At 39.1% G+C, this 15,460-nt stretch overlaps 1 protein-coding gene across 1 annotated transcript in view; it reads right to left on the bottom strand.

The window, feature by feature from the left end:
* The window catches only part of grin2cb (glutamate receptor, ionotropic, N-methyl D-aspartate 2Cb), a 59,830-nt gene that overhangs the window by 23,064 nt on the left and 21,306 nt on the right, over positions 1-15,460 (bottom strand). The window contains exons 3-4 of the mRNA XM_023819502.1: positions 10,156-10,751; positions 7,157-7,271 (exon numbers count right to left, since the gene is read on the bottom strand). Coding sequence (XP_023675270.1) covers positions 7,157-7,271; positions 10,156-10,751 — 711 coding nt within the window. The remainder of the gene's footprint in view (positions 1-7,156; positions 7,272-10,155; positions 10,752-15,460) is intronic.

Below are 15,460 nucleotides of genomic sequence, written 5' to 3'. Positions count from 1 at the left end.
AGAAACATGGACCGACTGTGGGACTTTAGACTGCAGGTGAAAAAGGCAGCATCCAGAGACAACCTGCGCAACTCAGGGAGAACATACACACTCACACAGGTGCAATCTGAACACCCACTGCTGGAGGTGTAAAGCAATAGTGATACCCACTGAGAAATCTCTTCCTATTATGATTTTTCGTACATGCTATTTGACGGAACCACATTTTCAAGCCTATTCTTTAACTTCACAATATGGGTAACACTTTACTTGAGGAGGTACAAATAATGTAGTATTTTCTATTACTTGTGTAATAATTTACCACAACCTAAGTCTTATGTAGTTACATACTGATCTCGTGTTCACTCATCATCGTTCGTAAGTACGAGATCCTTAAGTCGAACGTCCTTCACCTAGGGATCCCTGTACTTGTTTTCTTAATCCTTGTTACTTAATCATTTCCTTAAACACTCTTGGATGTTGAACTACTGCTTTTATTATTTCTGTTTGTGAGCCGTTCTTTCAAGATGCTTTCCAGTAGTACTGCTACTTAGCTGAGATGCCGTTACGTGTTAAACATAATCCTACCGCCTACCCTCTCTTTTTTGTTGTTTGTTGTTCTTAAATATTCACAAGTTTCCACACTGCAGTTTTAACACTTAAAGTTTGCATCACTCATCACTGCACGGCATGAAGCTTCAAGTTTGTACTTTTCGTTCATGTAACCTACAAAAAGCTGCTGCCAAACTACTTTTACGATAAATATTAAATTATAATTATTTAACTGTTTCTTAGTTGTTTCTTATAATAGCAGCGTTCTCCTATTTTGTCAAAGAGAATAAAGTGAAACATTAACTCCAAAAGGAGCTTGAGTGTAGGTCAATTGAGTCCTGAGACCTTATTTTAAAAACTGAGTGTTATAATCAGCTACCAAAATAAACACACAAACATAAAGGTCCAAAAAACTATATTGACATGTACAGTATGCCTTGAGCAAATTATACTGTATATCTCATGACGTGACGATACGTCTAACAAATCAATAGGTCCAATACCATCCATCCATCCATACATCCATCCATCCTTCCTTCCATTCATCCATTTTCTGAAACCGCTTGTCCTTTTCAGGGTCGCGGGGGTCCGGAGCCTATCCTGGAGGCTACTGGCACAAGGTAGGTCTAGTACCATTAGATGACAAATGTCCTGCTCAAGAACTGAGTGTTTGGTACTCAAGGAACTCGTATCTCATGTAAGATGCTTTAAACACATAGAATTAAACACATAAAACTCAAGAAGGGCCATTCAAGTACGAGGGTCCTGTTTATAAAAGCCCTTTGCTGTAAGACAGAGCCACTCTGTTCCTGTGTTAAAAAAAAGAGTAAACTTCCAAAATATCAATATACTATTTGCACTAGTATAATACATGTAAAGAAGCATGACATTCTGAACGAGATGATAGTATATTTCTACAAGATTAAATATATTACTGATCCTTTATAAAACAGCTTCAAGTATGTCTATGAAAAACCCTTTTTAATTGAAGTTGTTGCCTCACAAGAGAAAACAAAGAGAAGGAGTATTTGTGTTTTCAGCTGGCTGTCATGTTAAATGGAATCTGACCAAAGATCAATGCGTCTTTTCTTTCCTCCTTCTTACTAGGCTTTGTGATTGACAGCTCCTAACACAAACCATGGTAGAAAATCTCCAGATACTAGAAGGGCCATCAGACAGTCTGGACGATTCAGACAGTTCTGCTCTATTAACACTACATTTGCCCAGTGGCCATGCCAATGCCGTCCTCTCATTTGATAAACTTTTGAGGAATGACTCCAACACATCTGAGGTGTTGAGGGAAACGTTTTCGTCAGATCACTGCCGTTCTGTTCTGGCATTATTATAGAGAGAAATTGCAGTGTCGGTGAAGGCTGTTTCACTATTGGGAACACACAGGCACTCGTGTGAAATGGATCAGCCTAGCTATCTCCGTACGGCATATGGCTTCTACCTATTGGATATGCGTCACAATTATAAGATTATTCTGGCAAAGCAGCCAGCCACTTTCAAGTGAGATATTTATGCTCGAAAAATTACAAGAATGATGTTTTTTAAAGGATGACTAACTCCTAGACATTTCACATTGCAGTGGGGATCTGTTTCAATAACTCTTAACATACGAGAAGTGAGAAAACACTGATATACTTAATCATGTCAAAATGCACATGTTGTTATTATTTTGAGGTTTGACAGCGTAGGGCTGCCTGCCGTGGCTTATTAAAGGCGGTGAGCTTGTCCATTTGCAGAGCTGCTGTTTATATCCCCAGACTAGTGGACTTTGTTTCCTTATGGATTAGCTAATTATAGCGGAAATAATCAGGTCAGGAAACTAAATGGGTGTCATCAGCTGATGAGTCTCACAGACATTAACTCCAATTGGCCCTGTCTCTCCGTAAGACTTTGCATTTTTATGCTGATTTGTACATGGGGGTAAAAAGTAGAGTATACATTTGAACAAAACAGCTTTCAGGAACTCTCTTTGCATAGATGCAGGGTATGTTATTTTATCACTTTCTTGTTTCCACATTAATCTCGTGCTATCCTGTCTCAAAAGAAGAAAAAAACGAGGTACCTTCTTACTGGCTGGGGATGACTGCACTGGCACCGTGAAAAACAGCGTTCATCAGCTGTCAGGGGATTCATGTTTGAAAAGAGCAGGAGGACGATGATTTATCCCACTAATAAATTAGTGACACAACATGAACAGGGATGGGGGGGGGGGGGTGACAGCTCCAGATAGCCCTTTGATTGAGTGATGGCCCAGGCCCAAAAATCATGTGGGTGAAAGAGGAGGATGCGCAGATGGGGTGACAGAAGAGAAGAATCAGTAGAGTAGCAGTTTATAAACGCATGAATATATCTTTCAAGCTTGAAGTTTTACGATTATGTTTGTGACAAAATTTGAAACATATATCCATCCATAAATATATAATCTGATTCTTGTGTATTTATAATTAGTGTTTGCATGGGGTCAATCAAAGCAAACCAGTTTCTTCAGGGGGAACTGCTGTCAGTAAATTGCCCATAGTCTGCGTATCTGCGTGTGTTTTTGCATGTGTGTGTGCTGACTGACATCCTTTCCGGTATATCACCTACCATGGGCCCTTTGCTTCTAAGAATAGATTCTAGGCTTAGTGCAGTCATGTTCTGTATCTAAGATGAAGGATTCATGGATGGATGGATGGATGGATGGATGGATGATTGATGGATGGATGGATGGATGGATGTGCATTAGTTAGCTATAACATTATTCTCATGTTTCTGTACTTCGTTTCCATCAGCCCATCTCTTTACATTTGTGTCCTGTCGGCCCCATCCCTGTCCCAAGCTAGCCCTGACAAAGACAACATTATAATAAACTCACCTCATCATACACTCATCTATGTTCCAAGGGTAAATAGCACAGGGACAAGAGTGTCTGTAATCACAAGCAATCAAAAATAATGCTTTAAACTCAAGTACTTATTGCTCTTTAACCAAAACGTGTTTTGTGTTCAGTTGTTGAAAACAGAAATAAATCAGAAGTATGTGTACGGGTTTAAATGTCTTTCATAAGGCAGCATTTCACATAAGCTGACTGGCTTCCACACTACTCTCTTTGGATGATTAGCTAGATGTGTGATTCAGCCCTCAACAAAGGTTAATCTGTGTTTGTACAATTCCCTTTAATTTATACACCAATCAGTCATAACATTAAAATCACCCTCACAACGCCAAAACAGCTCTGACCCGTCAAGAAATGGACCCCACAAGGTGTCCTGTGGTATCTGGCACCAAGACGTTAGCAGCAGATCCTTTACGTTCAGCAAGTTGTGAGGTGGAGCCTCCATGGATTGGGCTCATTTGCCCAGCACATTCCACAGATGTTCGATCGGATTGTGATGTGGGGAATTTGGAAGCCAAGGCAACACCTTGAGCTCTTTTTCATGTTCTTCAAACCATTCCTGAACAATTTTTGTAGTGTGGCAGGGTGCATTATCCTGTTGAAAGAGGCTACTTCCATCGTGGAATACCACTGTCGTGAAGGGGTGAATTTGGTCTGCAACAATGTGTAGGTAGGTGGCACGTGTCAAAGTAGCATTCACATGAATGCCAGGACCCATGGCTTCCCAGCAGAACATTGCACAGAGCATCACACTGCCAATGTCAGCTTGCCTTCTTCCCATAGTGCATCCTGGTACCATCTCTTCTCCAGGTAAACAATGCACATGCACCCAGTCATCTAGTCATTACAATTTAGCCCTTTTCAGAGTTGCTCGGATCCTTATGCTTCCCTATTTTTCTTGCTTCCAACAAATCAACTTCAAGAGCTAACTGTTAGCTTCCCTAATACAAAATGGCACCCTTGACATGCTATTGTAATGAGATAATCAATGTTATTCACTTCATCTGTCAGTGGTTTTAATGGTATGGCTGATCTGTGATAGTGAATATAAAAATTAGTTGTGGTATTTCTGAAAACTTTTGATGATTCTGCTAGTTAAAATGATTTGTCTGCGCTGTCTGCACATACCAAAATTCTTTGTTTTACAGCACTTCTTTAATCTCATGATCAAAGGTCCCATTCTTTACGTGCGAGTGGATCAGCAGGTGTTCTTTGACAATAAAGCCTCGACATTTGTGCTTTGTCTACCTCTGCTTCAGCTTCAAAGCAGCACAGTCTCTCTCAAAGCTTATTGACAGCACAGGCAGTGCCTGGGTTATATTTACAACATATCTGCCAGCTATTTGCTATGCACAAACCCGGCACAGAGTGTGAGTAATCTGCAAGTCATTTGTGGAGCAGACAAAATTGAATTTGCCATTATTAATGAATGATTTGGGGGGATTGTTTGTTTGTTTGTTCTTCTTGATCTAAATGCACGTTTGTACTTGTTGAAGCTTTTGAATGTGATCCGTGGGAAAAGAATTGTCATAAATGAATTTGCTAAGTCACATAAGAGCTATGCACTGAATGTACTCTACTGTGCTTAAATAAAAGACAGCCATTCATTTAGTGACTAGAATTTTGCTACTATATTGGATTCATATCGGAACCAGTGGCATATAATAAAAGTGTCAATCTCACCAGGAGGTGGAGTCAGAAAGTGAATAAAGTAGGCAATTACTCAGACTTCTCGTATGTATTGAATCAATCAGTTATAAATTATTATGAATATGACTGGAAAGAAGGGCAAGGGTAAATTCATGTAACTTACCCATGCTTTATGTCTTATGAGTAAATATAGTCTCCCATTTATTCAGCCTGAACATTAAAATATTTAACACAAATCTGACACTTAATCATACATGGAGAAACATTTGTTTTCCATGCAGATCACTCGTGTTATTGAGCAAAACAATAACTTGCAGGGAAAAATGAAACTGACCTATTTTCTCACATTACATTTAGAAAGACCATTTGTTTTCTATGGCTAAGCAGGGCTGGTTGTCAAGAAAATCCCATTAGGTAAAGAAGTCAAATTGCCGTAAATGAAACTGCCACTTAATTAAGACAAATGTAAGCAGTTATTCCAAAAGGTTGAAAATGCGTGGCCATTACACTGAAAAGTGTGCAATGTCACACTGTCCCCTCCCCAAATAAAGGATACAGCAGATTGAAATTAAATGCCTATTTATGCGGGTACCAGCATAATGATAACACGTGCAATGGTTTGTCACTGAGAATGCAAAGCAATTCACAAATTAAAATGGTATGTTTGTTATTGTTCCTATTGAACCTGAAGCACTGTCACTGACAAGACAGTTATGAAGGAGAGAGTGACAATTCTACTATTTAATTTGATAGCTATTACATTTAAATTTCAGAAATTACCAACTTTTTAAATTGTCAAATGAGCACAAACGATGAGCAATTCTTGTTTCCCGAAACTTCGATTTCAGGTTTAACAGCTAAATACACACAACTATATTACAGTAGTAACTTTTTAATAATTATACAAAACAATGTCCACAGAATAACCCACTTTTTAGATAGGTACATGAAGTGCAAAAGAACATATGCAGTATCAACAAACGTCTCAGAGCTTTTGTTTTGGTTGAGGGTCACACTGCTACAACATGTCGCACAGTGTAAATAGAGAGTTGGGAAGAGTTTACTGCATCAAAAATAAAGCTGTAACCTTGGGCTGGCTCCTGAATAGATGAATAAAATGTGCTGCCAGTACAAGCAGAGCACAGATATTTTATAACTTTTAAACAATAATATACTTTTAATGATTAGGCGGGAATGTGCCCCATTTGCATTTATGTTCTAATGCTGGTTTTTACGTTTGGTTTTGCAAGCAGAATCTAAACAGCAATGCAATGCGTCCAAAAAATGGGGGTGGGTGGTTTAATATTGTCTCTGTTTGGGGGGGGGGGTTGGTTTAATATTGTATCTGTTTGCAAGTCTATTAAGCTCTATCACAAAGCAGAATTCTACAACATGCAACTGATTCAGTGCTAACATTGATTGATTTGAGTGGAACAGGCACAAACTTACCGTTCATTTAGTTGGTTATTCATTTGTCCATATTTTCATTTATTTTTAATGACATCTAAAATTGTTGACTATTATGACAGAAGGGCTGTGGCACATCTATTAACTTCGGCCAGAACTACAGTTTGTACAGAGTGACAGCTAGTTTTGGAGAGGAGGTGGAACCTGAAAGCTATAAATAATTCTGCATTCATAATTTATTAAGGAATCAAATTGAAATGCAAAATATCCAAAATCCAATTTAATCAATTACCTAAACAATAATTTCAACATCCTCCCCTGATAGCTGTAATAGCATTTAGTTCAATTCAAATAAAATAAGGAGCGATATCTTTCACAATAACTCTAGCATACTATCAATTTCCGCTTGTACAATGAGATTTTCAAAAACTTATTGACCAGAAAATGAACAGCAAATAGATCTTGCCTTTATAGTTTTTAATGAACAGGCCTTTCCTTTATACTTCTGAATGTCGTCACATTTCATCTATTAACATTAAAATTTCTATGAATAAACTTACATTATAAGCTTATTATGAGCAAAATCCTGTAAGATGCTAATGTTATTCCGCCCATATTCATCAGGCCACTTAATATAACGAGGTATTACTTTAAGAAGCCCATACATTTGGGCGTCCTTACCTTGTCCCACTGTCGCTCTCTGTCCAAAGTAATGATCACCATGGATGGGTTGGTAAGGTGGCCGTCCGGGTTGAAGGATAAATCGCGGTGTTCCCATGTGACATTCAACATGTGCCTGTTAGAGAGCAACAGCAGTTGGCATATTTTAATTTCAGCAAAAAATAAATGTCTAAAATTCTTCATTTCTAAGTCTTGGATTTTCTGCAAATGTTACCATTATTAGCATATGTAAAATGCCCGGAGCCCTGCTCATGAAATAAAGATAAAAACTATATATGTATCGTGGCCACGATTTACTAATTTGTTCCCTGGTGTTAGGCAAATCATGGGGAGATTTTATTAATTTGTTCTCACGATATATTAAAACGTGAGCACATGTTACTACATAGCCTGCTTATTGCTTAATGCATTACTTTCATTTAGGCCACTAGACATAGGCTGGTGTGGGCAGAGATATTTTAATTTTAAGGTTGGAATAAAGTGGCCAGTGTACGGAATCATCCAATATTGAAAAATAAAATGTTGGGGACCATTTTGAACCAATATGGAGCGTGATTTGTCTTGTATTTGCGGTTTGACCACCCCCACCCAAATTTTATTGTGCCCCCCACTCAGCATATTTTATCGTGAGGTAAGTCCCATATTTCCTCAGACTGGAAGTGGCAAATCTAGGTTGGAATGACCTACAATCACAGAGCAGAGGCACTTATGTGCTTCACAGCCAGGGCGCTTTACCGAACTCGTTCCCGTTCCCTCGTTTTAGATAAATCGTGGGCATTTTTATTAATTTGTCCCCTCATTTTTGTGAAAATGTAGCCATATTTAATTAATTCGTTCCCACGATATATTATAAAGTGGCCACGATATATATCATCTTTATCGTTATGTCATGAGCAGGTCTCTGCAAAGTCCACTTCAATTAATTCATTTGAATTATTTAAAGATGAGCTACTCTGCACTTGCTATGTGTTGTGTGAGCGGAGGACGCGCCGACACTTGGTGAAGCATTACGCTACATGTGAAACATCATGCCATAGCGCCATGATGTACTCATTTCTCATGCTTAGACTGCAGATGGCGAAGCCTTTCATTTCCTGCCCATGTGTCTCTCGAAAGCATAATCACCCCAAAGCTTAAGGATGTGATTAAAACATTGTCTGTAATGATGGTAGAAGCCCCCTTGTGAAAAGACTATTTAACCTGTTAATCTGTGTAATCTTATTAGCAGATGGAATGACTGGCAGAATCCAAAGCCTTGTATTTAAAAAAAAAGTGTTTTATCAACATCGTCAGTATACAGAAAGCTTCAAAGGAATTCCACTTGGATGAACAATACTCAGCTTCGTAATCATCAACAGGAGGGAAAATTCTGATGTCTGTGAGAATGTGTTCTAAGTAAAGAAAGTGATATTTAATAAGTTAATATTAATAAGTGTAACAAGGCAATTGTTTCTTAAAATGGACACACCTCATTTCCAATCATAATAGCAGCAGTTCAGTTCTGGTCGCTCTCAAATTAAATTAACATGTAACTTGCCATGATATACAGAGCTGGACATCCTTCCATGTTCAGCAACTACTAATGCCATTAGTGTGACAGTGGGCTTTTAACAGGGCATAAATCAGGGGCATCCATGACTCACCAGGTCACCTGACCTATACGTCTTTAGGCTCTAGGTAGGAACCAAAGTACCAATGGAAACGCTTATTAGCACAGGGGAACTGCGTCCTCTGAGGCGTCAGGTGATCACTGAACCACTTCACCACCCATAGCCCATTACTTATGACTTCTTTATCCAATAGCTCAGTTTATCTTCGGTCATGATAGCCTTTAACTGGATACCACAGTAAACAATCAGCGGCTCTGAAAGTAAGCATAGCTATAGTATAGTTATCAAAATTGGATAACACCTAACTAACTACATTAATACTAGGGATATATTCTATTCTTCACAACCCTATGATACTTCAATAAACAAAAGGCTTTCACTGCCAAATATATTGCTTAGTAAATTATTTGTTTGTGAAAATGCCTGAAAGACATAAAGGTTAATGTAATATGCTGTTTTTTCCAGACCGAATATGGTTTGAAGACAGATATCCAGCAAAAAAAAATGGTCTAAATAGTTTTTAAAAACAACATAATCCAACTATTCAGTTCCTGGAGTCTTGGAGTCCATGATCAATTATCTGACCTTCACCAATAATAATCAGCGACTTTTACAACCTCAACCCCTCAGATGCAATTGAGCTTGACTAGTATTTACTGTTTTTCTTGGCACAGAGATAACTCTTTGAAATTATGCCTCACATGACAAGGTACCACTTTTTCCTTTTCTTGTGTATTGACAAAGGGAGGTTAAAGAGTTTCCAAGGAGACCGGAACGTCGCCTTACTGGCCATCAACAGATGCATTGCATAGGCTACTAAAACAGTCATTTCAATAAGGCTGACAGAGTTTTATGTCAGCTATTTGTATAAACAGATTAATATCCTTTGCAGTGACTTATCACAGTAATAGCACTGCAGTATGAGCAGACAGTACTTAGGCAATACTCATAAAATAAAATTATATTATCTAAAATATCCTACACCATTATGATGTAATGAAATTTTACATTTCTTTATACCATTAGGGCAAAAAGTTTTTATCCTCAATTTTTACCTTTGAAGGTACAATTACTTGTCACTTGGGCTGTACCCTCAAGGATCTGCCAATTGTACCCTAGCTGTAGGTAAATGTACATTTTGTCTAATTGAAGGTATAGAAATGGACCCTAAGGAACATTTTTGTACAAGTGGGGGTACATTAATTTTGTTTGTACCTTGGGGAACAAAGCAGTAGCCCTGTGCAGATTAGACTAGATAAACTTTATTGATTCCAGGAGGAAATTACAGAGAAAAAATCAGAATGTATTTCATTAAAGGTAAGACTATAATGCTATAGTGCTATAGACTTTTTCTTGGAAAGCTGCTGTCCTCCAGCCTCCATAACCTACCTGAACAGGGTGTTGTTGCTTGGAGGATGCATAGGACTGTGACAGTCATTGTAGCCCTCGGGTACAAACCCCTGGTGTCTGCGGAAGCTCTGTACACCGTTCACCACGATGGCCACCCCATCCCGCACGCGTTGCCGCAGACTCTTCTTCCAGCCATCCGTGGTGATGCTTATGAGTCCGACGGGAAAGCTTTGTGGGGGGACGAGGTCAGGGTTCCCCACAGCCAGACTGGGGACGATCCATATATATCCGGGCCCCACTAGCCCCGCCTCAGTTGCCATGGTGAAGAGGTAGACCGCTTCCTCATGGGAACAGTAGACCAACAAGACCTGGGCGTCGACCTGCTGCAGCATCCGGCGCGTACGGATGTCATTGGCGGCCTCCGACATCTCGAAGCTCAGCACATCTTGCAGTTCCCACAGGAAGTAGCTGGTGTCCGTGAAGGAGCGGATGTAGTCTATGAAGGTCTCGTGCCCGGGATAGAGACTGGTGATCACTACAAAGTTGCGCCAGTCGTATTCCTCCATCACCTTGAACATCCCGTTGATCTGTTGCTCTATGGATGACCCAAGCTGCAGGAACGCCGAGCCCTCACCCTGCAGGAGACAGGAGGATAACAAAACAGCATGATATCAAATTTTAGAAACCACAGGGTGAAGAGTGCACTGCGCAGGACTGACAGTGGGAACATTTTCAGACTTCAAATGATGTTTGAGGAGTTACGTGCAAAACATCCAAAAATGAAATGTAATGACCACTGGTGACCACTGGTCACTGGTGACCAGTGGCAAATTTGGAATTTCCATAATTGGATCATGTCTGCCTTTAAGTTCCAGACACCAGCTTAAATATCCCTAGTCCATCATCATTTAGAAATGCATACATTATAAATGTATAATATAATCAGAAAAAATAGGACTAGGACTACCTGTATTTAAACACGCTAATTTGCATATTAATGACAATGCCATTAATGATTCTCAGTGATTACATCACGCTTTGTGCTTAGCCAGATACCACACGTCTGCTACTGCTGTCCTGTGAGCCCTAACAGCTCTAATGTGCTGCTTCATTCAGAAAAGCAGTTTGGCGGCACACTGATGTAAAGACATCTTCCACAGTTTTGTGGTCTTCCCTTTTGTTAAAAGAGAATAAAAAAAGATCTAAAACTATATGACTTAAAAACCTGTATGTGCTGTATAATTCATTGTGCTGCATTTGTCAGCTTGGCTAAGTCTGAATGGTTTCAACTGCATCCTTATTAAATTATGTGGGGACCATCGGCTGCCGCATGACCTACACTTTGAAGAGAAACCCTTCTGGCTTCCAGATTGCTCCAAAACACTGTAAGTGTTCCTAGGACATATATATGCATACAGTGTATCTGCATATTACGCGGTCAACTGGTTCCACAGCCCACTGCGATACTCCAAAGCCACGTACGTTCCAGCACCCTTATATAAAAGTGCCGATTTACTTTGCATATACTCCTACTCCCAACCTGTCGTATACTTTAGATCATGCACAGATTACAGAACTGTACCTATACAATGTAAATTCTATGTAAAACCAGTACAGTAGTTGTTATAATGTATTGTTTTGGTCAAAATCCAAAGTCATTGCACAGTATACTGCAATCCTTCAAAACCGTGTAAGAGGCAGGCTGACTGTATATACTCCTATATCTTCTAAACGCTTATCAGGCTGGGTCACAAGGGTGACTGCAACCTATCACAAGCAGCAGATGTGTAAAGTTCAGATCCAGACTAAGATTTTTGTATTTTTAGATTCAGAAATAACTTCTAGGATGGTACAGTGGCATAGTGGGTAGCACTGTTGCCTCACACCTCTGGGACCAGCGTTCAAGTGTTTGCCGGGGTACCATGTGTGAGGACTTTGCATGTTCTCCCTGTGTTATCGTGGGGTTTCCCCCTTCAGTCCAAAAACGGACCCCCTGCGACCCAGGATAGGACAAATGTTTACAGAAAATGGGTGGCAATAGCTTCTAACTACACACAGAGTACTCAACTTCTTGGTTGAAACACAATCTTGGTCTAGATTTTAACTTTCTGGACCTGAACTATCCAAATCTGACAGGCAGCACATCCAGAGATCTTGGATGTGATCTCGTCACTAGACACACACTTACAATGATTTACTATGGGCAATTTTTTAAATGCTAATTAGCCTAACTGCATGTCTTTGGAATCCTTGATGTAACTGGTGTACCCTAAGAAAACCTGTTCAACATGGGAAGAACATGCAAACTCCACACATACAGAGAGGAGGTGGGATTCTGCTCCCCATGCAGGAGGTGTGAGGTGACAGTCCTACTCACTGAGCCAACGCGCTGCATATAAATTATGTTAAACTTCATTTTCGCCATCGAATATTTGCAATATATTACAGCTACACATATTTTGAAGTTTGCATGGCAAATGACTAATATCCTGCATTTCTCATTGCAGAATTTCACATTCTGATGTGGCTTCGCTTGCAAATCAAGCATACAATGCGGTCCAACTCGATGTTCCGACGCTTTGACACATGCAGAGACCAAGCTTCACATAAACCTCCATGTGTTATCAATCAAGCTGGATAGAAACAAAAAAATAAACTGAAAATGTTTCATCGAGTCTTAAAATATCAAACAGAAACCACAGCAGTGCCAGCAGTACCTTAATTAAACTATGGACCCCAAACAAATGAGCCAGATGGTCATAAAAAATTTCTGATAGAAAACATCTATAATCACACTCCCCTTTGCTTGCAGTATTTAACATATCTGGAACACTTTCCAATTTGTTACTCAAAAAGTGTACACAGCTCCTGAATCTCCTTATGTGTCACTCATGGCTTCAGATAAAAAATTAATTACACTGCAACAGCTTTAAAAATGTCAAGTAATGAAGGTGAAATCTTTGCAAAAAATATACACTGCTTGTTTCTTTTAACCTTGAAGTATGTGAAACAGAAAGATCCGGCTCCAGTGCACAGAGACAAACCGCAGCTGATTCTATCTGTTTTATTACTTATCATCTCAGTTGTAGTTTGGATTGATCGCTAAGTGTTTCCCCATTTTTCTTTATTGTAATTCCACTGAATAGACATGAATTATATGAAAAAAAAATTATAAAAACTGTTAATAATAATTCACATTTTGCCAGGAAGTTGTACTACAGAGCAGTGAAAGGGAAGTAATGTTTTCTTATAACTAATTTGAATATGGTTTCACTCCACATTCTATTTTTGTGATTTAAATTAGTCATCTTAAATTTAGAGATGCTAAGAGAACTGGGATGCAAAGCGTCTGGAGAAAAAGGCATCTGGTTTTCTACAAACGAGACATCTGCTTTTCGCAAAACAAATCATTCCCGTGGGCTTCGACTTCGGGCTACGGTGACCCAAAGAGAGAGGAGATGGACTGTAAGGTCCTCCCAGCCTATCTGCTAAGCTGCATGCGTCGTGCCTGCTCTGGCCCCACACTATACATCACCTGCAATACCACCGCCACATTAAATACTGCCTCCAACAATGGAATAATTAATCATCTTTACTCCCATCCTATCATTTGCACCACTACAAATGGACTACAAACATGCTTTGTCCTTTAGCAAATAACAGGTGAGGCATTATCAAGTGGCCTGTGTTTTAATCAATTCTTATTTTTTTATTTTGTCAAGTGCTTGATCTCCTCCTGACCTTGGGAGGCTAAAAACAATGTATACACAGAATGTCTACACGCCCTCTTTCGGAACTCAAACCTCGACTACAGTTCTAACAACAGATTTTGTTAAGTGGGAGACACTGGGGTATAGTTTCAATGTCATAATTATTCTAATTTCAAAGGACTATCAATTCTTCCTAACAATTTAGATCTAGATATTTTAAAGTTAATGACTTTTTGGCATGTTTCAGATGCAGAAATTCATCATTAGCTTCTACATATCTGTGTCTCAGACATCTTCTGTTGAAGTCAGGTCATCAGAGTAATGGCACACACACGTATACTCATATTTTTGAAGCACAAGCAGATGAGCATTGTACCTTAGCATTTTCTTAGTTTTCCATCATCTCATAAGGGAGATTAAAGACAGAAATGGTCATTTTAAATGTGCTAGTTCAAGTACCAGGAAGAATGCGCATTTTAAGATGGTCAACTGCATACATATTAATAATCTGTTGCTCTGATTAAAACATGAGACAGCAGGACATCCAGTCCCTGGCCAAGACACAGGAGAGTCAATCGGGTGGTGCTCAGTAAAAAATTTTCCTTCCTGAACATCCTGAATTTAATGCAATAAATGAAATTCAACAACAAAGTACATTTTGTCATTAGTTGCCTACCAACAACAACCTGTCATTGGGTCGTGAATTCAACAGTAATCATTACGTCAGTGAGACTGCATATAGTATGACAGATACTTACTGTAAACTATGCTTAGTTATTTTCATTGTCTCATCGTTCACATAACATTAAAGGTTCCAGCTGATTTTGGTGTTTCAAAGTTGTCTATAGAAGCAAATACATAGATTCCCCCAGCTCTGTAGGTTCAGGGTTATGCTTATTATATGAATACTTTTTATCCATATTTTTAAACATAATATCATTACGATTTTTTTTTTTAAATGAACCTTTGATCTTAAAGTAAGTGGAACTAAGTGAAATGATACAGTGGCTTAACAAAGAATCTGAGGAGAGCAATTTAAATATAAACAATTGCAACAGCAGAAAGGAGACATAACACAACATGATTCAAGCAAGCGGGGGTTTTAAGTCGCATAAAATCAAGCAGAAAAGCAGACAAGGTCCTAAACACAAAACAAAATGCCTCTTTAAGGCTAACTCTGCCTCATGCATCTCGCCTCTCTCCTTGAATCTTGCCTGACTGCTCCTATTGAAAAGCACGACCAGGCAATTGGTCCAAGCATGGCCAGCTGAGTTTCATTAACTGGGGTTCCTAAAGGCACAGACTGATCAATTGCGATGGCATTGTATGTGCTTAGCAAAGCCCTTTCCACCTCATATGTCTTAGGACATAAACATTGGCCAGAAAGTATAGGTTTTGGCAGGCCCCAGATTGTTCCGAATTTCTGAATAAAAACGCACAGTCATGTTGTTCCATTGCCTTTTGAATAAATAATCACCAGTCTGAATATAATGAATCGGTTGGTGTACATGCTGGTTTTATTATACACAAGCAGTTATTTCTCTAATTAAGTCAGTTTAGTCACTGAGATAGCAGGTGCCCTATATGACACCTGAATTTAGCTAAATACACAAAGAATAGATGCATATATTAGC

The sequence above is a fragment of the Paramormyrops kingsleyae genome, chromosome 5, assembly GCF_048594095.1.
Source record: "Paramormyrops kingsleyae isolate MSU_618 chromosome 5, PKINGS_0.4, whole genome shotgun sequence".
In the NCBI taxonomy this organism is placed as follows: domain Eukaryota; kingdom Metazoa; phylum Chordata; class Actinopteri; order Osteoglossiformes; family Mormyridae; genus Paramormyrops; species Paramormyrops kingsleyae.
Note: the sequence above shows the minus strand (reverse complement) of the source record. Positions and strands in the feature narration are given on the sequence as shown.